Source organism: Elephantulus edwardii, unplaced genomic scaffold, assembly GCF_000299155.1.
Source record: "Elephantulus edwardii isolate Elephantulus edwardi_28Jun2011 unplaced genomic scaffold, EleEdw1.0 scaffold00011, whole genome shotgun sequence".
In the NCBI taxonomy this organism is placed as follows: Eukaryota; Metazoa; Chordata; class Mammalia; order Macroscelidea; family Macroscelididae; genus Elephantulus; species Elephantulus edwardii.
The window spans coordinates 8,569,982-8,595,958 of record NW_006399761.1 but is presented as its reverse complement, the minus strand read 5'-3'; the positions used below and the strand labels follow the sequence as shown (position 1 = coordinate 8,595,958).

At 39.3% G+C, this 25,977-nt stretch overlaps 1 protein-coding gene across 3 annotated transcripts in view; it reads left to right on the top strand.

The window, feature by feature from the left end:
- Positions 1-25,977, top strand: part of NRXN1 (neurexin 1) — a 1,383,864-nt gene that overhangs the window by 619,055 nt on the left and 738,832 nt on the right. For all 3 annotated transcript variants that reach the window (XM_006880912.1, XM_006880911.1, XM_006880913.1), the window contains 2 exons: positions 8,332-8,535; positions 11,207-11,233. In XM_006880912.1, coding sequence (XP_006880974.1) covers positions 8,332-8,535; positions 11,207-11,233 — 231 coding nt within the window. The remainder of the gene's footprint in view (positions 1-8,331; positions 8,536-11,206; positions 11,234-25,977) is intronic.

The window sequence follows — 25,977 nt, the reverse complement described above, 5'->3', positions numbered from 1 at the left end:
TTTTGATTTTCTGACTCCAACTCTTTGCACATTTCATTGTAATATTTTGCTTTGTCATCCCGCGCTGACTCAGTGATAGTGAGGGAATTAGTGTATGAAGCTGGTAATCTACGTTGCTCTTCCTTCAGACAGAAGGAGTACATCCACTAAATTGCCTTACTTCCTATGAAACAAACATAAGTTCCTTCTCAGTCTGGCTTGTCAAGGCGTAGCTCAATCATGAATTACTTAAGTTACCTTTGTCTTAATTACATGATGCTAAGGGAGGGGTGGAGGAAAGATTGATCAAAACTTTGGTTTTTAACACTTATGATGGTTTTGAGTTTTGGAGGGCAAAGGAAACTATGTTGGACCAGGACATCTACCATCATGTTTTCGGTATCTGAAAGATTAACTAATCATTTCCAACAGGTCAGAAGATAGGGGATAGCGTGAACCTGTTTATCCATCTCTGCACCAACCTCCATCCCTGAAGACTGTGATACCAGGATCAGAGGAAGATTGATTAACAACCTGCATAATGCTCATGAGACAACCTTGCTCGTGGAAGTGAGGAGTGTTTGAAATATGTAGAGTGGAAGGTCAAAGACTGCAGCCTTCAGTGTGGATTACATCTTAACATCAGGAAAACAGACGCTCTCACTGCTGGGCTGATAGGCAATGTCAGAATAGATGGAGAAAACGTTGAAGCTGTCGACGGTGTCATCTCACCTGGATCCACGATCAACACCCTTGGTCCTAGCAGTCATGAAATCAAAACATATGTCACACTGGGAATAATCTCCTGGCAAGGACCTCTCCAGAGGACTAAAGAGTAGCAGCGTTAGTTAGACTACAAAGGTTTGCCTGATTTAAACCATTCTCTTTCCAGTTATTTTCTACGCATCTGACAGTTGGTGAGTGAATGAGGATGAGAGGAAAATCAATGCCTTTGAGTTGTGGAATTGGAGAAGATGACTGGATGCCCCACAGACGTCCAAAAGAACAAATATGTCTTGGAGAAAGTGAAAACAGAATGTTGCTTTAAAGGCAAAGGTGGAGCTGTCTCATGTACTTTGGGCGTGTCATTCAGAGAGGCTTGTCCTTGGAGAAGGACGTGATGCCTGGAAGTGTGGAGGGTCAGCGAAGGAGAGGAAGACCCTCAGTGAAATGGGTTGACACTGTGAGTGTATCCATGGAGTCAAGTATATCAGAGATGAAGAGGATGGCACAGAATAGGGCAAGGTTCAGAACTGCTAGTCATAGAGTTTCTACGAGTAGGGGTTTGTTCAGCAGCACCTAACAACAACAATAACAACCCCAACCGCAAAAAACCAAAACAACCAAACCGCTATGTGAGCCCAGAGAACCAGCAAGGATGATAATCTTTCCAGAAAAGCAGAACAAAATGACTTTCTTACTTTCAAGAGGGTGGTAGTTCTACTGTACAATTACTTTAACATGGTTTCCGTAATGGGACGTTAAACGTGTCCCTAGTACCTTTGGTAGAGTTTCATTCTCAGAAAAGGAAGAAAATAGGTACCTAACCAGCTATAATTTCTCAACAACTACATTATATGCAACAATACAAAACAAATCACTATTTTACATATTATGTAGACTTTATATGCAACTGCTTAATTTTATTCTGTTTTTGCTACTTTGGTGTGGGTCAGAAGACTTAGAAGAACACAGTTTCAAGTTTCAATCAAATGTGTGGTTTTTCATTTGTTCTGTTTGTGGATACGGAAGAGTAAGATCCATTCAATGTGTTATATCTGTTAATCAGTTTTACTAACATCACTGCATTTTTTTTAAAAAGCTCATGATATCAAAACCTGAATCATTATTCATTCATTAAGAACTATGGAGAACTATTTTGCATGCCAAGTACCCTTCAGGTTTCAGAAGCTAAGTTCTGAAAAAAAATAGATAAAAACCTTTGCACTTCTAGAATTTACTATCTAGATTTAAAACAAGGACAACAGAAAGAGTTACTCTGTGGACACAGCAAGAGTGCAATGTGTGGTATATTTTAAGAGGGTCATACTTGATGACATTTTTCTCAATACTTAGACAAAGGCTTAGCCATAGGACCTTAACTTAATAAATAGACCCTTTTTGAATAGTAGCTTTTGTCGCACAAGTATGCCTTACAAAAGTAGATTTGTTGGTTTGTCTGATTTTTAAAAAAATAATTTGTTTGTTTTTTTGTGGGGGTAGCCTTTTTTTATTTTTTACTTTTTTAAATTTATTTATTTATTTTTCATTTCAGTGAACATCTACAGAGATTTTGGAATTCCATTCATTCACTGTTACACCCTTCTCTCCTCCTCTCCTTGAAAAGCAAAAGAAACACTCCCTCATTGGTACACAATTCCCTCTGCACATCCCCCAACCATACCCCCAACCCCAAATATAATCCACTCTGCAACCCTCATTCTGTACTCTTACGATAAACATAATGCCCTAAAATACAATACGTTAAAACTATTCTCTCCCCCAAAGACTTCAATGCCGTAAACATATTTCATCCAGTTTTTCTCAGTCTTAACCCAACCCGATGTCAGCCTCATTCTACAACAGTGGCACCATATAGCATTTGTCCCTTTGTGACTGAGATACCTCACTCAGCATAATGTCCTCCAGGGTCACCCATTTTGAATAATATTGCATGAGTTCCTTGTTTTTCAATGCAGCATAATATTCCATTGTGCGAATATACCACAGCTTCTCTACCCATTCATTTGTTGAGGGGCATTTAGGTTGTTTCCAACTCCTTGCTATTGTAAACAAAGCTGCAATAAACATGGGTATGTATGCATATATCTACTTGGATGTCATTTATGGTCTCTTTAGATAGATAGGCAAAATGAAGTATTCCTTTGCTGAACACTTACTTAAGTATACAACTTGAGTTAAAATAGACCATTTCATAAATCTTCAGTATCAAGTAAATTATTGATTCTTATGTGTTGATTCTGAGTTTTGGTGCTGGAGAAGAGTACTGACTATCCTAACAGACTGCCAAAAGAACAAACAAATATGCCTTGGAGAAAGTGCAGTCAGAGTGCTCCTTGGAGGAAAAGATGATAAAATAAAGCTTCACCTCACATATTTTGGGCATGTTGCTAGAAGGGGCTGTTTCTTAGAAGTGGACATCACACTTAGAAAGGTGGAGGAATGGTGAATGAGAAGACCCTCTGCGACGCAGATTGGCACAGTGACTGTAGCAGTGGACTCGATTGTGTCAGAGATTGTGAGGACGGCACAGGACAGGACAGGGCTCAGATATGTGGTTCATAGGGTCGCTATGATTCATCCTCGACAGCACCGAACAACAAATGCTGCTTTTGACTTTACTATGCATGTGTTATACCAGTTGGCAGCACCAGGATGGATGGCGAAGAGATTGAGATTGTTCACAGCTTTACTTTGCTCAGCTCCACGGTCAACACTCTAGGCACCAGCAGCCAGGAAATAAAAAACGTATTGCAATGGGAAAGTCTGCTGTTAGGGACCTCTCTAAAGTACTCAAGAGCAACAGTATCTCTCTGGAGACTAAGGTGCACCTGATACAGGCCATGGTCTTTGCAGTCACTTGTTATGCATCAGAGAGTTGGACAATGACTAGGAAGGATAGAAGGAGAATTGATGCCTTTGAGCTGTGGTGCTGGAGAAGAGTATTGAATGTACAATGGACTGCCAAGAAAACAAACAGATTCATCCAGAGAGGGTTAAACCAGGCTACTCCTTGGAGGCAAGGTTTAGGGCTGTTGTACATAGGGTTGCTATGAGTCGCAAACGACTCAACGGCACATAACAACAACAACATGCATGTGTTATGCCACTTGACATATTTCAGCTAACAGATACTGCCCTGGACGAGCTCACTAAGTTGTGTCAAGAAATCTGGAAAACAACCCCTTGGCCAACTGACTGGAAGAGACCTATATTTGTTCCCATTCCAGTGAAAGGTGACCCAACTGAGTGTGGTAACTATAGAACAGTATCGTTGATTTCACATGCAAGCAAGATTCTGCTGAAGATTATCCAAAAATGACTGGAACTGCACATTAGCAGAGAACTGCCAGAAGTCCAGGTTGACTTTAGAAGGGGTCGTGGTACTAGGGATATTGTAGCTAATGTTAGATAAATCTTTGCTGAAAGCAAGGAGTACCAGAAGAATGTCTATCTGTGCTTCATTGATTATACAAAGGCGTTTGACTGTGTGGATCATAACAAACTTTGAGAAGAATGGGAATCCCAGAACACTTGATCGTGCTAATGCAAAATCTATACTTAAACCAAGAGTCAGTCATCAGAACAGAGCAAGGAAACACTGCATGGTTCAAAATTGGAAAAAGCATACACCAGCGATGCGTCCCGTCACCATACCTTTTCTCTTTTTTAAAAAATTTTTTATTATTTTGTGTGTGTGTGTACCGTGAAATCGGATCTGACTGGTACAGGAGGAGATTGCCCCTCCTTCTCCAGCAGAGCATCTGGTGGATTCGAACCACATACCTCTGGGATTGCAGTGCAGCTTCTTGCCGCCATACCTTTTCAACCGGTTTACAGAACAGATCATCAGGGAGGCTGGTCTCTATGAGGAGAAATGTGGGGTCAAGATTGGTGGAAGATCTATCAACAGTCTGCATTATGCAGATGACACAACCCTGCTTGCTGAAACTGAGGAGGACCTCAAGTGCTTGCTGCAGAGGGTCAAGGACTGCAGCCTCCAATATGGATTGAGGCTCAATGTCAAGAAGACAAAGATTCTCACCACTGGACCAATTGGCAGCATCAGGATGGATGGTGAAAAGATTGAGATTGTTCACAGCTTTAGTCTGCTTGGCTCCACAATCAACACTCTTGGCACCAGCAGCCAGGAAATTAAAAGACGTATTGCGATGGGAAAGTCTGCTGTTAGGGACCTCTCTAAAGTACTGAAGAGCAACAGTGTCTCTCTGGAGACTAAGGTGCGTCTGATACAGGCCATGGTCTTTGCTGTCACATGTTATGCGTCAGAGAGTTGGACAATGACTAGGGAGGATAGAAGGAGAAGTGATGCCTTTGAGCTTTGGTGTTGGAGAAGAGTATTGAGGGTACCATGGACTGCTAAGAAAACAAACAGATTCATCTTGAGAGGGTTAAACCGGGCTGCCCCTTGGAGGCAAGGACTCTGAGGCTTCGTCTGACATACTTTGGTCATGTTGTAAGGAGAAACCGGTCCTTGGAGAAGGACATCATGCTTGGGAGGGTGGAGGGCAGGCTCAGGAGGGGAAGGCCTTCTAGGAGATGGATTGAGTCAGTGACTGGGGTAAACGCGATGGGTGTGTCAGAGGCAATGAGATTGGCACAGGATAGAGCAGGGTTTAGGGCTGTTGTACATAGGGTTGCTATGAGTCGCAAACTACTCGACGGCACATAACAACAACAACAACAACAACATGCATGTGTCTTAAAAAAATTGCAACGGGAGTGTTCTTCAGAGGCAAAGAAGGTAAGGCTTTGTTTCTCATACTTTGGATATATAGTTAGGTGAGGCTATTCCTCAGACAAGGATGTCATGCTTGGGAAAATGGTCAGTGAGGGAGAGAAAGATTCCCAATGAGATGGATTGACATGATGACTTCAGCAGTGGGCTTTAGTGTGTCAGAGATGATGAGGTTGACACAGGACAGTGCAGGCTTCAGGTTGGCTCTTTATGGGGTCACTGTGAGTTGGAGTCAACTCAGCAACACGTAACAATAACAGTAACATATATGTGATACTTCTGCATTCTTTGAGACAGAACAATGGTGAGAGAGACAGATTCCCCCCCACCTCAAAGTTCTTTCCTTCTGAAGAGGGAAGACAGTGGAATTGCACATAAGTAAGTTGGGTCTCTGAAACCGAATTCTGTTGTAACTGCAGGGATTTCTTATTTAGAAATATATCCTTTCTACAAAAACACCATGCGAACTTTTCTAGACACTCATTTTAATATCTTTGATGTTAACCATCCTGAAAGGGTCACTCAGAGTGGCCTGTTACCCCCTACCCCTGTTATCCAAGTGATCTCCAAGCAACACCAGTGCTTGGCGAAGACCTCTCAGGAGTAACTTTTGACCCAAAGACTGCATTCAGAAGTGACCCTGCATTCTGAGGTGACAGCCTTTAACACAGATATAAAGCACATACACTTCATTGACCATTAAAGAGGTATAGCTGGAGCTTTTTTAAAAACCCAGACAGAGAGTTGGGTGGGTCAGGCAGAGCTGTATCATTTAAGACAATTCACACTCAACTCATTGCTGGCCAGTGGGAAACAATTCCTCGCTGACCCTCCAGTGAATTTTCAGAGACTCTCACTGTTGCAAGTGAGAAGATTGCTTGCTCATTTATCACAAAGCAGCTCTTGGATTCCAACTGCCTACCTTTGGGCTGGCAGCACAATCCCCCCCACCCCCCACCCCCAGAGACCAGTACTGCAAATTTTGTTCTCATTGGATTGGAAACCATGTGATTCCAAGCATCATTGCAATTGATGGCAATTATAATAGCAGGAGTCATCACAGTTCTGATGCAGCACATTAGAAAGTTAAAAAATTAAGCTACAAAACAGTAGGATTTTGTCCTTGTAGTTGTTCGGTAGAAAGCTATTTGGGGGTTCTAAGTAAGGATGTAATCGAATGAATGTCTTTAGAAGTTTAGCTTGACTTCTGTGTTCACATGGGGTGCAAAGGGTAGACGCTGTAAGTTCAAGACCACTAGGAATCTATTTTAGAAACCAAGGGAGAGATAGGAGCAGAATCTGAGGTCTTCGGAGGTGATGAGGGGTGAGAGAAATAAGCACGGTGTGAAATGCACTTGAGTTGACCCCGACACATGTCAGCAGGCTGGATGCTGCTGAGAGGGTCAGAGAGAAATTACAAAGCTGTGGGCCTTAGCCTTGACCAAGGTGAAGAAGACTGGAGAGGAACTACTCCGTGTTTGCATATTTTCTGGCTTATTTTCAGAAAGGACTAAATGGTTGGTGAGATGGTTATTGTGTTCCAACTGTCAGTGTCCAAAAGCCATGGATAATGGGGTGGTGGTGGAGCTCAGGTGAGGGGTCAAGGATGCTAATCAGCAGTAGAGAGAGTAACCGAGCACCGTGGAGGTCAAGAGGCATGGAGGAAAGATACACTTAGAAAACCACGACCACCGCAGAACAGGGCCCCAGTGAGGAGCTCAGGCGTGTGTTTGCTGGGCTGTGTAAACAGGCAACATAACGAGAATTTCTTACTTTAATTTGAAGTTGTTTTTCTTTTATTAAATGGTCTTTGAAGTTTCTCAGAGGCAGCAAGAAACCACATGAGTCATTCTTGTTTTGCAGCATTCAGCCACCATATGGCGCTTAACACTAAGAGGTGCTGGTGATTTCTTGAAGCAGTTGCTCTGTGATCAACCTGTTTTACAATTCACTTCTTCATGCATTGTATGCAGTATTAATCAGCTTCCTTATTAAAAACATTCACCTTGCTTTTTTACCACATAGACACTTAACTCCTCAGTTCCACCCTATTCTTATTTAATAGAGCCAAAGTATATTGCTATTAAATTTTTGGTGATAGCGTATTTGTTTGAAGATGCTGGGTTTTGGGTTTACAAATACTGGTTCAGGTTGCTGCTTAACTTTAGAAGTAGTTATAGTTTATACCTATGTAAAGACTGTCTTGTTATAAGGTACAGCTCAAAAGAAGTGTATTGTTCTACTATACTTCAGTAGAGTATTCTTAAATGTAAATATTTCTTTTTATTTCAATCCTAACAGATCAAAAGTTGTGGGAAAACTGGTAATAATGCCATCTGTTAGAATCATGGAATTGTAAGACGGACCACAATCTTGAGGAGCTCGTAGCTCTATTTCATTTTATAGGTCTAGCATTTAAAGCAGAGCAAGGCTTGGCCATTTTCATCTCACTGACCAGTGTACTAGTCACTCATGAACAGTCATTGAATGGCCACTCATGCTTCCAACCAGACTTAGTGTTGTAGCTACATGAAAGAATGTGATCTTAGTTCTTGAAAGCCAAGACATGTGTAAACCAACATTGATAAGCTAACATTGAGAGATTTTGTTAAGTATAAAGTACTATGGGAATGAGAAAGGAAGTCCCATTATTCTGCCTCCAAGTTTTAGCAGATTCTTCGCAGAGGGCACTTTTAGTAACTTTGTTTCTATCCTACAACAATTTGTTTACCCTTGAAGAAGAGGAACTCATTTAGTAGTCCTGTGTTCTAGAAGGGAACCCACACGAGGTCATCTTTGTCTGGAAAGCATGACGTCTCTCAAGAACCCGCTTCTCTCTTTTCTAATCGCAGAGGCAACGATTTTAAGCTATGATGGGAGTATGTTTATGAAGATCCAGCTTCCGGTGGTGATGCACACGGAGGCCGAGGATGTGTCCTTGAGGTTTAGATCCCAGCGTGCTTATGGCATCCTCATGGCCACCACGTCGAGAGATTCGGCAGACACCCTCCGCCTGGAGCTGGATGCAGGGCGTGTGAAACTGACGGTCAACCTAGGTAACAACTTGCCTTCGCCCATTCAACTAACACTTTTCACTTTTTGTTCTGTTTTGCCTGCAAACATTTATCAAGTAGCCTGTTTGTCATGGGGGAAAAAAATTAAAAACCACATAATGGTCTTATTTCCATCATTTAAAGTAATTTAGGTTCTTTTTGCCATCTTTTTTTTTAATTGTTTTTATTCCGTTTAACATAATTTACTGTTCTGTGGTTCCTACCACGGAGGGTTCTTAAGAAGGAAGCTTTATCAATCAGATTAATTTAAAAATATAAACAACTGGGCTTGCCCATACTTGAAACAATGGGAGTTTACCTGTCACTGTATTTATGAACATTCTGATTGGTTATAGATTGTACCCTCGCAGATAAAGGACAATCTGCTTTTTTTTTCCTAACAAAGTCACATAATACTAGTGTTAACCTTTGCTATGTAGATCACTACTTGCTTTCACAATGTTCCATGGGCTTCTCTTTTGAATACTTCCCTTCGTGGTACCACATCTCTTCTGTTTTGGAATACTGTGTGGTGATATTTTGCTATCCAAAAGGCAATTCACAACCCTTCAATGCCCAAAGTCTGCGGCCCTTAGCAAACAGCCATGAGAACACTAAACACACAGGCTCTTCCACAGAAAGATAATGCTTTCCTGCTTATTGTAGCATTAAAAAAACAGCCACTACAGTAAAACCTCACAAATCTGGATGAATTGTGGAAGAAAGCTAGAATGAATTAATGGGGGGGGGGGGGAAAGTCTGACTTAGAAGTTAAAAGAAAGAAAAAAAATTTTTTAAAAATAAAATAAAAAAAAAGTTAAAAGAAAAAAGAAAACCCTTGAACAAAGCAATTGTGTTTATTCATTTATGTTAAAAAGAAAAATTAATAGCTGGAAAAACATCTTAGTAAAGGTTCAACTCAGCTGAATTTGAAGAGTAAATAGGACTTATTCATAATTACTGCATTGTTTTTAATCCCAATAATGTCATCAGTACGTAGTCAGGACCAAAAAAGTCAACCTTTTCCTGAAGTGGGTCTTTAAAAGTCTTCTCTATTTATATTGTGTATTATTCTCAGTAGATCTCATAATAAACAAATCATGACTATTCTGCCCAATAGATTTTTATAATATCATTCCCTTCAAGGAAGAAGACTCCAAATTAATGAGGTTTTACTGTATTTTACGAGACAATGCTAAACCCAAAAAGTATAAGTAGAGAGATAAGAATAAAATGTAAGAACTCTGTTTACCAAAACAGTAGAAAAAGTTGAGGTTAAAGCATTTGTCAAAACCCCACCTACATTTTGCAATTAATCTGGGCAGAATGATAGCTCATTAAGCACAAAATGATTCTATCGGTAGATTACCACACACAAGATTGTTCAATTACTGTATGAATTAAAAGTAGAAAAGAGAGTGTTGAATTTTGGTTTTGAGACTATTTAAAGAATACACTGTATTCTTGTTTACTGTTTCTTAGCCTACCCTCTAGTGGCAATAATAGGTTCCTACAAGCCACTCAAGTTATTTTCGGTCAAGAGGCTGTTAGGCCAGACGGACAGAGTACGGGGAGTTTCCCAACAGCAAAGCATTCTGTGGAAAGAGTTGTGTAGGTGCTGATCCTTGGCTGTTTGCAACCACTCTTCTGATGCGGTTGACGACACATGACAAACTCAGCTATATGGAAACAGAATCTAGGTTTATATTTTTCATGTTCCCCAAAGGCATTAAATTAAAAAATGAAAACCAACCAGTACCTATCTATCTATCTATCTATCTATTTATCTGTCTATAAAATAAGCCCAAAGCATCCCACATAGCGTTTTAAAAATAACTATTAACATCACCGTCCAGACATTCCATTCTTAAAGAATCTGCTTTTGTATGAAGGAAGAGTTAAGAAAGGGAAATCAGTGGCAGTGTTGACCAGGACTGGTGATATGCCGAGGTACCATTGTTCACTCCCAGAAGAGGAACAAGCTGATGAACTCTCAAGAATAAAAACCCTTCTTGGGCAACATACAGTTGCCTAAAGGAAACATGCAGTTGTTTCTTTCTTTCTCCAATTAATACTGGGCATGGATTCCAGACACCATCTGGCCGTTCCCTATTTTTATTTTTTTGTACCCAAGCAAATACAATTAAAAGAGAGAGGAAAAAAAAATAAAATAGAGCACCTTAAATGAGGTGAGCATAATTTTCACTTGTTTGCTATCTGACCCCTGTGATTTTGCTGGCCTTTGTGGGATATTAGAATTTGGAGGTCCAAGATGTCTGTGCCTAGCTGGGTGTGCACTGTACCCCATTGTGACGGAGCACTTTTTAATTCTATTGAGCACAGTGATATGTTCTTTCACAGATGGGAAGGCTGCAGCCCATCTAAGACCAGCATCTTTGACAGTTAACAACCCTCTATTCCACTTAGATTTGTCACCATGTAGCTTTGTTTGAACTGGCCATTTAAAACACAACAACCTTTTCTATTATTGACTCCACCGGGAAACCATGATAACAATAAATCTGGGCTCAGAAAACACAGAAAGAACAATGCGATGGAGTGGCCATATTTGCATGTGTCTGTCCCCGGAAGTGGACTGTGATTTTTATTGGATGTCTGCAGCTCTTACTTTGAAGGATAAATTTTCATTTTTCATCTATTCTTCCCCATCTAGATTGTATCAGGATTAACTGTAATTCCAGTAAGTGCCTATTCAAAATTTTTAAAATGTATTTTTTTCCCTCCATTATGATGTAAGCTAGTTGAGAAAAAGAGACAGAGGTAGAGCTTCTAGAACTCGGGAACTCACTTTGGAGCTATACCAGTCTATCATTTGGGTGTAAAAATTCATTTTTAAAATGTGTCCACAGCAGCGTCTAGAACCAAGTGGGAAAAAGAAATGACATGTACTTTGTAACAGAAGGTACAAAGGTGCCCATCAAGTGTCCCATACTGCAAGTGGCATTTGTAATTTGTCATGTGTGAGATTTAAAGGGCTTCTCTTTGTGACCATGGAATCAAGAGAAAATATGATGGGTCTGATTTCCTTCAAGTGTGCTCTTTTATCTGTTGGCTCAAATATGAAATAAAATCTGTTTTATTCTTTCAATTTGAGATCTGGCTTCTATATTAAACCAGGAGTTTTTTTAAAACAAGGGGGGCTAGATCTGTTCCAAAGTTCTATATCCCCAGAAAATTACTTGCCTAAAGAGTTTTCTCATGTTTATAAAACGTATTTATATGATGAATTTTTACATCCTAATCATAAATCTGCAAAAATAACTAAAACCTTCAAATCAGTGATATGCATGCCATTAAGAGGAGTCAGGGGGTAAAAAAGATGCATGGACTGAGTTTTATTTGGAATTTGGAGAGAAAGAAACGAAAGGAAATATGGACTGTGATTTTATTTTGAGTTGTAATACTATCTTCAGAACAGATTTCTTTCCGTTCTTTATATAAATGTTTAGATTTTTCTTTTCCAGGTCTTGCTGACCGGAGTCAGAAATATCTGCCACTGATCATAGTTTGTGATGATCATGAAATGAAGTGATTAGCTCTTTAGATAAAATAATTCTAACAAGCTAACTGTCTCTCATTGTCATAGCCAGTCAATGTTGTTTTCTCCTTATTCTTGGAGAAGCGCTGACTATGAACTGATAAATTTTAGGCCTCAAATCATTGGTGATTTCTAAAAGTCGGTAAAGCATCTACCGAGGAACAAAATAGTGAAGTGAATGTAGGAAAACTACGGTGGTCTTGCCAGTGAAATGCTAAACATTGAATTAAAATGATGCTAATATTCACTTCTAATTTGCATAAGAAGAAATATGCCCTACTGCGATAAAAAGGTAAATGAATCAGAATTTATAAAAAAAGTTCATTGATAAACTATAACCAGTAAAGTAGTATTAAAAATAATCTCAAGGAGAATAGTCCTAGAAAATAATCACTTAGGGCTCTCATTTAAGTGGCGTTTGCCAGGTGTGTACCTGTGTGTAACATCCGTTGTTCTGATTCCATGTCTTCTGCGTGTTGCAAAGGACCAAACCTTTGCACATCTGCTGTCATGACCTAGCATTACTTTCAGCTCTGCTCACAGACGCAGGCCAAGTGACAGTTGCTCAAAATGAGCATTAGATGCATCTTAGGGTTTTCTTGACTCTCCTGAATCTCAAAAAATCCATACGACCACCTTCATGTTCCTCTCTTATTTCATTCTTCTGTGTGTAACACAGAGCATGAACTTTTAACATTTGCACAATGAAACTAAGAGAACGGTTCCTGATGATAGACGTGAACCGAGCAAAATGTGGTTCCAAGTTCTTAAACCACCTGTAGATCTTCGGAAATACAATTTGAAAATGTAATTGTTTGGACTCTTTCTCTCGTTCAGTCTGTATCAGGAGATGCTGGTACTAGCACAATTATTCTGCACTCCTTTGGAGGAAAAGGATTTTGACTATTGATGGAAATCTTATTAAGGAGTGTGTCTTATATGTAAATGACTTGCATTAAATGGATAATTACAAGTTTACAATCCACAGCTTGGATAAGAATATGCTCCTTAATTGAAAGGCAACATTTTCATGTCTTTTTGCCCTTATTTTATTTGAGGAAAAGTTGGCAAATGTCATATGAATACAAGGAGCCAAAGAGACCTGCTAAGAGTCACATTTAATGGGAAGGAGAAATTAATTTATCAAATAATACACTCAGTCGTCTGTCAGGAAGTGGGCAGAGATTTCCACCTGTAGTGTATCCACTGCCAAATAAATAAATGTATAAATCCTCTATCCCATGGTAACTTGTAGTTTAACAAGAGACTGATTTATTAAATATATTCTCTGTGGGCTATAGGCTTGTCTAAGACCTGGGAGCTGAATGTGTATTCATTAAACCACAGCTACAGACCCCGGTATCAAATAATTGGACCATCACTAAGATGTTGATTATTATGAGATGAATAAGAAATACACTAGATTTTTTTTTATAAACAACCACAGAAAACATATAAACTGTAACATTTTAAAAAATTACCTTCCGTGGGAAAATAATATGGGATCCTCTTAAGATTTGAATGGAAACCTTCACAGACAGATGTCTGTGCGTTTTCTCAGGGGGGCCTCAGCCCTTTCCCAAGTTCAAGTTCAGCTCCAGTTTTGTTCCAAGAGTTTATAAAAGTTGTGACTTGATATGGAGAAGAAAATATACACAGTATCTGATGCCTTCACCTATGGTGGCAAAGAATGTATATAGATGGTGAGAAGAGAGGCATCTTTCTGACCTTTGGGACTGTAAGAACTGCTGCATCTTTTTTTTTCTTTGCTACACATTCTAGGTCAGTGATGCAGGGTGCTCCAAGGACAAAGCAGGCCAGAGGGTCCTGGGAGGAAGGGCCGATTTTCATTTCAGCCTCTCTGTCACAGATTCTTCATTGTTACCATTTCTTTCCCTTTTTGGGAAAGCTGTCACAGTTCCTTAGATGGGAAGAGAGAGCCTGTTTTCATTTGAAAATCAAAAGCTGATTTTCATGTGTGGAGAAGGTACTTAAAAAAATTTTATCTGTTGAGAAGTGCCATCTCAGTGTCAAAAATGTATTCTTTGATCTTTCAGATGTGAAAGGCAATGTCCTCTGCACAGAAGCCCATCCCACTCGCCCAGTTCTTTGATGTCCATTAGCTTATGTCCCTGCTGAAATATGCCTGGTAACTGCCACTTGAGAGCAGATTAAGGCCAGTCTTGAGAAATTCACAGACTGACATGCATTTCCCGTTCTCCGCCTTACTCTGTCCAGGACTCGAAGGAATGGATAGACAATTGACCTTCGTGTCAAAGGAAACTTCTATGAAAGCTATTCAAGCAGCCACCATCATTTAATACAGATAATGCCATCCCTCAGAAGTGATGGGTACTACCTTCAATCCCAGAATATTTATAAAATGGATGGATAGTTACATTCTTTTAAGCATAATCAAAAAGATAAACTGGGTCAATAACATAAAAATCCCAAAGCAGTGGCTTTTATTTTGTAAAATGGTTACTTGTAAAACAAACAACACTAAAAGATAACTGAAGCCTTATTAAAGTTAGATTAGACTGAATAATATGCATTTTTACTAATGCATGGATTATTTGCATGAACAAAGTGGGTGGTTCAGGACAGACCACTGGCCTCATCCTGTATCTCTTTTATCTACCCACATGCATAGCTCACTGTCCTGGTGACTCCTCAGTGGCCTACTCTGGAGTCACCCAGACCATCCTGATTTAAAATTTAGTGCCCAGTCAGCCCCAGGAACGTGCAGACTCTCTTGAGATTATGCAAGTCTCTTTAGTTCCTGAGAACTCGCACTATGTCGTGATCTCAAAGAACAACCCTCAGTGCTGTGGAGTCAGAAATGACTCAGAGCTGATCGTCCAGTTGTCAGAAGCTGTAAATCGCATGGCAGGAGATTGCTCATTCGCCCCATGGAGCCTGTGGGAGGGAGAGATTATTCCATGCTTAGATAACCTCAGTGTGTCTTCTCTTTCTGTGTAACCTTTAATGTGCTTTAAAAGTGCTTTGAAAGTTTAAACAGTGGAAATTTCTGAACATGAACTTTTTATTGTATAATCCTATAGGTAAATCCTAAGTATGACATAAGAAATTAATATAAATATGTAACCTATCTTTTAACAAAATTACAAATCATAAGATTGTAACAAAACAGCCTTTAGGCCTGCAAGAAGTCAAAAAGATACATATAGTTACATTCTTGAAGCATAACCGAAAGGATACACTTTCATGAGAACACTTCTGCATGTGTAGAAAACATTAGATATTAAACACACTTCCTGTTGTTTTCTCAGTTTCTTTACTCTTTCATCCACTTCTCTCATCTCTTGCTCACCTCTTCTTCGTTCATCCCTTCTACCATGACCTGCTCATCCCATTTCCTGTGGTGCTTTCTCTTTCTCTTGTTAAAAGATTGAAAACTGGCTAAAAAATAAAGTTCAGTAAGTAGATAGACTTCCCAGTTACTGTTAGCTTCTAACGACAACAACAACAACAGTGACTTCTCTAGAAGGCAGAGACAGTAGAATTGCAGATGGCATTAATAAGGGCACAGTGGCAAAGGTTGAAGTTCAAGTCCTGTTGGAGTTTCACGCCCAAGTGTTAGAGACAAAGGGACCCAAAGGCAGTCGTTAACCTCCCTTGAACACAGCAAAGATGCACTCTGCATGGTGCCTCGTCGGAAAATGCACTTTGATGGATGGCTGCAGTAGATAATAAAATCTCTGTATTATCATTTTATTACCAGAATGAAAAGATCAACTCGATATTAGTTATCGCCATTTTTTTATGTAGATAAAAATGGAAAGTAATAAAAGAATGCAAAATGTCAACCAGTGACACTTAAGCCCCATTAGATTGCCTAGATCAGGCCGCTGTTTGGCAGGCTACTTAAAAAGATATGAGGTTTCAGGGGGGCTGATGCTTGTTAACATGAAGCCAAGGCTCTGTTCAGAGCAGCCGCCTCCTTTCCCAGGAGCAGAAAATGGCAAAAAGATGGTTTATTCTTCTTCGTCTCCTCCACAACGTTGACTTGATGTGTAGAATTCTGTCAGTCAGTGTCTCCCGGTGACTAGTCTTGTCCACATGCCTTGTAGAGAAGCTGCTTCAAGAATAAAGGCAGAATATTCAATACAGAATGCAGAAAGGCAATTCCCCCCGGCCCCCCTTGAAAGTAAAGTTCAAAGAAAGAAATGGAAAGAACCATTTCACTAACGATGTTATTGTTGTTAGATGTTGTTGAAACAGTTATGAAACCCGGCCTATCTTGCACCATCCTTGTGCACTCTTCTGATGTTGGTTTAAAAATAAACAACAAACGCCCCAAAAGAAGCCCAAAGAGGAATGATCACATATGCAAAGATAGCAACTTCTTAAGGAAAACGAGCAGTTAAAACAAGCAAAAGGAATTGGCCAATAAAGGAACAGACAAAGGGAATTGGCCAATAGGGCTTAAAGAGAGCAAAGAATTCTTCTGCTTAGCTCATTATGAAATGTGTAGGTAGAAGTCCATTACTTTCTAAGTCCGTTCATTCTAAATGAATAAACATATTTGGAAGCAGGAGTGGCATCCCCTTCCTAAACAACATGCCTCCGGAAACTCTATGAACTTTGATAAACGCCGATAGTTGTAGAGGGGCTTTGACCTTTTTGTTCATAGGGTCGCTATGAGTCATGCTCGACTTGAAGGCAATCAACAACAACAACATATATGTATATGTACATGTGTATATACACATATGTGTATATACATATATACACATATATACATACATACACATATATCTATATACATTTATAATTTTTTATTGTTTGTTCTTGGCTGCTAAATAAAGATTTAGATCCATAAAGAGCTAATACATTGAAAAGACTAACACAGCACACAGCACACAGCACATAGAAAAATCTCCTGCCATTTAGTCCATTTCAACTAATAACCCACAGGTCAGAGTAGAACTAACAGCCCCATATGATTTCATGGTGCCGTCTTGACTGAGGCAGGCTGCCTCTCCTCTCGCTCAAATTCAAAATCAAGCTGGTGAGTTTGAACTGTTGACCTTTCATTTGAAGCAGCGTGCTTCACCAGTGCACCACCATGGCACCCCAGACTCAAGCACCTCTATTGAAGCTGACTTCTGGTCCTAGGACAGCGTCCTCCTCAGCCGTGGTCAGAAGGGTCACTGACTCGGTCTCATTTTACCACTGAAACAGAAGTACATTAGAACCTCTCTCCACAACTTTTTTGGCAACAATCCTTCACCGAATATATAACTAATCAACCACTTTTGCATCAGAGACAATGTAAACACGTATTATGATCATGGATTTTAATTACTTATGTAAGCCCTAGATAGCAATTAAGTATCAGCTACCTACTAGGATAGATGGATAATTTAAAAACTTTTTTTTTATACAGACATTCTCATGTTTTAGGTTTTATAAAATCAAGCACCATTGGACCTTGCCCACCATTACCCTGTCCTTTCAGGTCCCTGCCAGAGCCTTCCCACTTCCCATTCTCTTCACACACACACACACACACACACACACACACACACACACCCGTCACCAGTCCGTGCATCCCTTCACCAGCCATTCTTATCTGTTCACTTAAACCGAACCCCAGGAGACAATTAGACTTAAGAGCAATAGTGTCATTTCTTCATTTCTTGTGGATTATATACTAATGTACACTAGTCTTCTAGGGTAGCTCATTTGTTTCAGGACCTGAGAGACAGACATGAATGAAAGTCAGTTAAGTTACGAAGACTTAAAAGAATACAGTCTGAGTTAATAGAGACAAGGAAACATTTCTGTGACATTACAGGACTCGGGGAGACTACAGTGGGGTTCAGGAACTGGAAAGCTGGTTGGCATACCACAGTGCGGGCCCGATGGCCAGCTTATCTTGGCCCCTCATCTGCTGTCATCCAAGGGTCCCTTTGCAGGTTTTCTCTCGTTTGATTGACTCGTGTCTGCTCTATCATATCTTCTGATACTCCTGCTGTTCACAACCCACTATATCTCCTCTGCTCGCTTTTGCTCCCCTTGGTTGGAAGGAGTACTTTTTCCTATCATCTGCTGACTCCTCTTATCTTCCTGTCTCGTGGTTTCTGTCTGTTACCTGCCTCTGCACCAGCTCTATATGCTTCATACTCAGACACCCATAGAAAGAGCATCTGGTTCATTTGTTACTCTCCAGTCCTACTGAACAGACCCTCGACGTCCTCGCATCTCCTAAAACACTGTGCGGAGATTTTAGAGGTGGGGGCATCTGTGCATTTATAATCCAGTCATCTGTCACCACAGTAGGAGATACACAGTCTCCTGTCCTCGAAGAGCCTGGAGGTGCATCTTCTCTCTTAACTCTCTAAATAAAGATAGTTTTACTCGGGTTCTAAAATACCCAGGAGAATCACAATATCATCAGCAACAACTGGTTAACCTATGATGCACAAACCAAGTGAAGGCTCTTTGAGTCAAAGGTAAGGAGATGCAGGACCATTACATAGACTGATTGGCACGTGCAGTGAGCTCAAGCTAATAGCCCTTTCTTTCACTTATTATCAGTGAGATAAAGGAGCAGAGTAGACAAGCTGCATGTTTGGAGAGCAGTTTTCCAAAGGTGAAGTAAAAGAAACACTGGCGATTTCAATGACAACTGGCATTACTGCACCGAAAAGTGAATTAGGGAGCTCTGGTGGCCTACTGGTTACAGAACTGCACTGCCAACTCCAAGTTGGGCAGTTCTAATCCACCAGTTTCTCCAGAGGAAAGAATGAGCAGTCTTGTCACGTGCTATTTACAGACTCAGAAAACCCACTGGAGGGTCAGCTATGTGTCCGTCCTCACTTGATGGAGCAAAGCAGCAATGCTGAATTATGTGCTTTTTATTGGCCCACATAGTTTTGGAAATGTTTCATGCTCCCATCTCCACTCGGTAATCTCAATATAAATATTGTTGTTAGATACCATTGAATGGAGGACGACTCCCAGCGACCCTAAAAACAACAGATCCCTGTCCTGTCCTGTGCCATTCTCACAATCTCTGACACACTTGACACATCATATAGAGACCATACGTATTCGATATCTAGGACTATTGAGAGAGAAAATCCAAAGCCAAGAGTCCTTTTCTATGTATGTCCATTGTAGTTAAATTGCTTTAGAAATGAAATATAGTCTTTATGACAGGAATAAACAGTTCTTAAAATTTTTGTGTGCAAAATGTAGCTAGCTGGTGGAATAACATGCTTCCAGAAGCTCTCTGAACGTTGACAGATGTCGATAGCTGTAGACGGGCTTCAGGCCTTTTGTTCATAGGGTCGCTATGAGTTGTGCTCGACTCAAAGGCAATCAACAACAACAATTGTGAAATATATTGAGAAAATGAACTAACTGAAAATTCAGGATACAGGTTATAAATAAACATTGCTTCTAGACATTCTGATGAATTTTGAAGTATCTTTCATTACCATGAGTGCAAAAGAAATAGTTTCTGCATGTGAAAATGAAAATCCAAAGGTTATGGTCTTAATGTGTTAACTGCTTTGGTGTGACTTTTTAAAATATTGTTAACAGACTTTTCACACATGATAATGAATTCTCAATAAAAGAAAATGAAAGTCAAAGTATCCTAAGAAATTATGCAAAGATTAAAATGAAGACCTGTTCACCTGAAAGTATTGGAATAGGCAGAAAAATGGTGTTGGGCCATAGCTCTTAAATGAAAATAATAGTCAAAGTAACAATAATAATAATCACCAAGAATAATTCTGAAAATTCCATTATACATTATATTCCTGATAGGCTTTTAGCAAATTTTTTTATTTATTCATTCAATAATTTATTCCAACAGTTCCAGTCATTGGGTTTTACCATAGCATATATAAGATTGTTGGTAATTGATTAGTTATTTAAACTACTTGATTGATTAAGTAAATTCAGTTCACTAATAAATGATGCTAAAATAATCAGTATCTTCTATTTGTTTAAAATTGTCTACTATGAAATTCACAAAAAAAAAAATCACTGTAACAAATTTGGTTTTCTGCAGTATTTCTAAAATGACATCTATCCAGTTGTTCACAACATCTGCAGGTGGGATTACATGTGATTTTTCATTTCTTTCTTTTAAAATTCTCATCTATACCTCATAAATTTCCTCCAGTCACTTTATTTTTTGCTTTTGTACTCCAAAGGAATGATGAAAAGTCCCTCTTTTGGCTAAGATCAAGCATAAAAGTAAATAAATGTAAATCTTCTGCTAATGCATAATTGAAATAAATCACACTGTTATTTAGGATAATCTGGGCCTATATTGTCGTCAGAGTACTCTGGTCGGTAAAGAATTGCTCTGTTAACCCAAAGGTGAATGGTTCAAATCCACCAGCTGCTCCATGGGAGGAAGATGGGCATCTCCTTCCAGGCAGTTTACAGCCTCTGAAAACCAACTGGAAGTCAACTGTGAAACAGCAGTGAAGAGTACAGCATCGTGTTAGTGGATGTTTCTGATGGATGGACATGTTAAATATGCTTAGACTACAAATTCCCTACTAATTATGACCTACAAAATAGACATGAGTATTTTTTTTATTTTTTAAAAAACAACCCTGATTCCTACCTAGACATAATTTATGTTCTTATTTGAAGTGAGAGAAAACTAAGGGAATAGAAAAAAATAATTCTACCATTCTAATTCTCCAAAGAAAAGTTTTGTTAATATATTATTCCCTGGCTGTATAGCATATGTTGTTGTTGTTGTTGAGGACTGTTGAGTCAGAATCGACCCATAGTTGACTCTCCAGTGGGTTTTTAGAGGCAATAAATCATACAGGAAGAAGAAGATTGCCCATCTTTCTCCTGCAGAGCAGCTAGTGGACTTGAACCCTGTGCCTTTGGGATTGCAGCACAGCTTCTTGCCAGTAGGCCACTAGAGCTCCCTGTGGGTTTTATAGTCATGGCTACAGCTGTCCTGTCATTGTGTTAGAACCCTGCCTTGACATTAAAATGATCCATTAGTTTGACAGGATTTTTTTTCCCCCAAAGAAAAATTCACAACAAGCTGGAAATGAAAACTTGTTAATAAATTCTCAGGGTCTTCCAGTAATTAGAATTAATTGTCATTTGTAATGATGGTGCTCAAATTAGTGGCTAAAAGTTTACTTAATAAGAAAGTTAATGATGACAAAAGGGAGGAAATTCATTACTAATGTTTTTAGAAAGGTAAAAAATTAGACTACCAAAGAGTTTAGTAAATAAATCAATGTACAAAAATATTTCTCTTTACACAATGAATGGCATGAATTATTATTTAATATTGGCCCATAACCATCACTTGAGCAAGAACTAGGGATAAAAAAAAATTTAAAAAGATGAAGACAAATTAGCTGTTATAACATCTATTCTAAAAAAAATTCTTTAAATTGTATTTTTAAGCATGTGAAGTTTATTATAGAGATTTAGAAACAGCTTTCTAAGCATAATGACTTCCCAGTGAAATAAAATAAGGCAAAAAGAAACTCAAAGAGAACCAGTTGTTTGTTTGTTTTTGTTTTTTTTTTTTTTAATTTTTCTGTTTGAAAGAAGTAGGTGAAAAATCGTTCTAAAACTATTGAAGGGGTAAGTAAATTTTCTTAGTAGACTCTGAATTTGAAAATATCTAAATGCATTTCTATCAGCAACATATAGGGGAAAAAGGTAATATTCCTTATAATATCAAAAAAACAAGTTTTCCTCTTAGCTTTCTTCACATTAGAAGCTCTTTAAGTAATGATACTGTGTTCAGGTAAGGAAGGTCATAATCAATAAAATAACATTTGCATTTGGAACTATAAGCAGTGGCAATTTGGATATGGAAAATCAAGTTAAATATTTATAAAATTCCCAGTATTCATTGACTGCTTAAAAAAAAATCACCTATTCAGTTGTTTAGGTATTGCATGAAACACATTAAAATCACTTTTTAACTTATACCAATACTTATAAAGCTTATTTATATAGCTATGATTCCCCTCCCCCCCTTAAAATAAAATCACAGTCCAGAATTTTCCTTTCCTAGTGTTTTAGGCTTATGTAATTATTGTTTCTTTCGGAACTTGTGAGCCAAGCTAGATTAGATTTAAGGGGAGCTAATTTAAAACATTCTAATAGTAGTATATTTATATAATCTGTGTTTATTTTTATTGTGTTGTAACGATACTGATATTTTTAAAAGGTAAAATGCATTTCTTTAAGATATGTGTTTTTCATGTTGATTATATTTATCCTGCTCTGTCAAAAATGGGTACAGTCAATGTCAAGGCTATAAAGGTTCAGTAGTCCCTGGCAGATTCTTTAAACCTCGCGTATTCATTTGCATGGAGCTCTGTATACTCAGATGTGAACCAGGAGGTGAGGCTTCTCTATATATTGATTGCATGTTTATGGACGCGAGTGAAGGCAGTATGTGCTAGAAATAACCCAAGGAGTCCCTGTAGGGTGTCTGATCTTCAAGATCAGTTCAGAAAAGATCCGTGTTGTCTCAACTCAATACTCCTTAAACCTTGAATTTGAAATTCCCAAGTGAACTTCTCTCTAAGCATTTGCAAGTCCCCAGAGGCGAATCCCTTGAGTCCTTTTGCTCACATGGCCTGTAGATGTCACTAAGATTATTTCCAAGGTCGATGATTGGTTAAGCTCCAAATAATTAGCCATCTAGGTAACTGAGCTACCTTAGTGTCCCACGCAGAGGACGTTCCCAATTAGGAAAAAAAAACAACCTAGGCTAATTAAGAGACATGTCTTTGTAAAAGGCGGTATGAAAAGTGAATATACTTCCTATTGGTCATTTGTATTGAAAATAGTGAGATATTCCATTCAGTGTTTCCTGAAAAATGCAGAAAATCTCAACAAACCCATTCATTAAACAAAAACTTAAAATAGTTAATGAGCGGCTTTTCTTTTGAAGGCACTAAACTGTTTATGATATGTCATAAACAGGTTTGGAAGCAGGAGTGGCGTCCACTTCCTAAACAGCATGCCTCTGGAAACTATGAACTCTGAGAAATGCTGATAGTTATAGAAAAGCTTCAGGCCTTTTGTTCATGATGAGTCGTGCTCAACTCGAAGGTAATCAACAATCAACATTATCACTGAGTTTATGGTTAAGAAGCTCAGAAGGACAATATAGTACTCTTACACTTTACATTTTTTACTTACACTTACTCTAGGGTTGGTTTTGTTTTGGTTTTTTGGTTTTTTTTAGTATGTCATTATCTGATATTTCCCATTTTTCACATTAGTAAGTCTATTCCGTCCCATCCTTTAGCTCATGAATGACTTACGTCTGCCAGTAATGAATGCTGAGGTGCAGACCAAGAGTGATGGTGACTTCGCAGATAAGGTGATGGGTCAGCTGGGTTGAATCATGGTCTTCGGCGGCTTTCCTTGTTGTGTAAAATGATGTCATTTTTCTTCATTTTGGGATCTGATCCTCCGTTTTCGCATTCCATCACTTTTCCCTTAACATCCAGTCTTTGGGACCTGGCCATATTGATAAATGAAGAATACATGTATATGTCTAGTTATCACCTTTATTCGTGTTCGTGAGGACTCATCGTGTGCCCGGGAATGTTTTGTTGTTATGTTGTTATGTGCCGTCGAGTCGTTTCCGACTCATAGCGACCCTATGCACAACAGCTCTAAACCCTGCCCTATCCTGCGCCAACCGCACCGCCTCTGACACACCCATCCCGATTACCCCAGTCACCGAATCAATCCATCTCATAGAGGGTCTTCCCCTCCTGCGCTGTCCCTCCACCCTCCCAAGCATGATGTCCCTCTCCAAGGACCCGTCCCTCCTGGCAACATGTCCAAAGTATGTCAGACGAAGCCCCAGAATCCTTGCCTCCAAGGAGCAGCTTGGTTTAATCCTCTCCAAGATGAATCTGTTTGTTTTCCTGGCAGTCCATGGTACATTCCGTACTCTTCTCCAGCACCACAGCTCAAAAGCATCCACTCTCCTTCTGTCCTCCCTAGTCATTGTCCAACTCTCTGATGCATAACAAGCGATTGCAAATACCATGACCTGTATCAGGCGCACCTTAGTCTCCAGAGAGACACTGTTGCTCCTGAGTACGTTTGAGAGGTCCCTAACGGCAGACTTTCCCATCGCGATACGCTTTGTTTTAAGTGTTAAAAATGCATTGCATCAATTAGTCTTATGACATATTCCTTTTAGTCATTTAAATTTACGGATGAAAATGCTGAGACACAAAGCACTTAGTTTGCATGATGTCACACAGTGACTTGTAGAACCACAATAAAAACCTCAGTAATCTATATGACCAGGATACATGTCCTTGACCAAGATAGGCACAGTGTAAAAATTAAAGAAAGCCAGGGAAAGTTATACACCAATCAAAACAAATGAACACGGTGCAATTAGAATATGATTAATTCATTTCTGCAGTACATCTGCAAATTTTTAAAAATTGCTTTATCTTTATGTTAATTTTAAAAGAACTCAGTTTAATGTTTTATTTTATAATTTGAAGAGGCATAGTTTTGTTATTTTCAGAAAAAAGGAAATTAGCTGTATTTAGAACACTGTATTTTCTTGCTTATAAAGTAGGGCAGAGCCATGTTTGCAAAGATATTTCAGGTGTTCTTCAAGGGTGTTGCCAGTCTAGATTGTGGAGATTTTTGAGGAAAAATAGAGAAAGGAGGTATTATAGGAGGCTTGGCAGATGGCACAGCTTTGTGGTTGACAGGTGATGCTTCTGTCATGAAGCCCAGGTCATGATTGGCACCAGGCGTGACCATCGAGACAGGTCTGAGACAGCTGCTCTGATACCCCAGAGGCATTGTCATTAAGTGCAGACAGCATGGGAAGGTGACCCTACTGTGCCTCCTGCACAGAAATGCGAAGGATTTTTGCCTCTAGCCTTGCCTATGTGTTCCTGTAGATAGAGCTCAGTAAGGAAACTTCGATATAAATAAGCACAAACAGTCCAAGTTGGCTTCATGACATGCAACCCATACAGTCACACCGGCCTCTTTGCGTTGAGTGGTCCCTATGCTTGGCTTCATGCTCTGCTGTCACCATCAGGAAGTTCATTGTGAACTTCAGACCATATTTCCATTTGTGCTAGGCTCACAAATTATATAGCCGGCCCTCAACCTAGCGAGGGCAGAGGCAAAGAAGATTCTGGAAGTTCTGCTTTTTCACATATCTGATTTGAATTTGTCATTAACTTTTCCAGCTTATTCATGAGAAGAAGTAAAGAATTTCACACCCAGTCCAATAATTGGAAGTTGTTAAAGATAGAATAGAAACATTCTATGAGGTTGAGTTTGGGGTTTTTTTTTTTAAAGAGAGAAGAGACATTATTTTTAAAGTCACTATTTTCAAACCAGAAACTCAAGGCAAAGTCGAAAAGTAAGCTGAGGGTGTCAGAGCTACAACACCAGATACAAGTCCTCTTGGCATTCACAGGTAGGAAGTGTCACTGCCAAGATCATGACTCAGTCTGCAAGCTGTGATGGTGGTTGCTTCTGCTTCCTCCTGGCTCTTTCCTTCTTCCCATCACTAACACTATGACAAGGCTTATTCTGAGTTTGCCATTAGGGACTACCATTCTCAGGGTCACTGCCAACAAAGCTTGTTAGCACCTGTGAAAGGGGACCAGACAGGAGACTGAATTTTACAGAGATGCACATAGTAAACTTTTTAATGATGACTTGAAATGTAAACCACAGTCCTGAGCAACTCATGGAAGACACATGGAGCCCAGATTTCACACGTCAGAGGGATTCAGCAATTGACTTTAAAAGCCTTTAAAAAAATGCTTTTAAGTTTTGTTGTTGTAATGATAAAAAACCTAGGAGGAGGAGTGCTAAAAATTAGA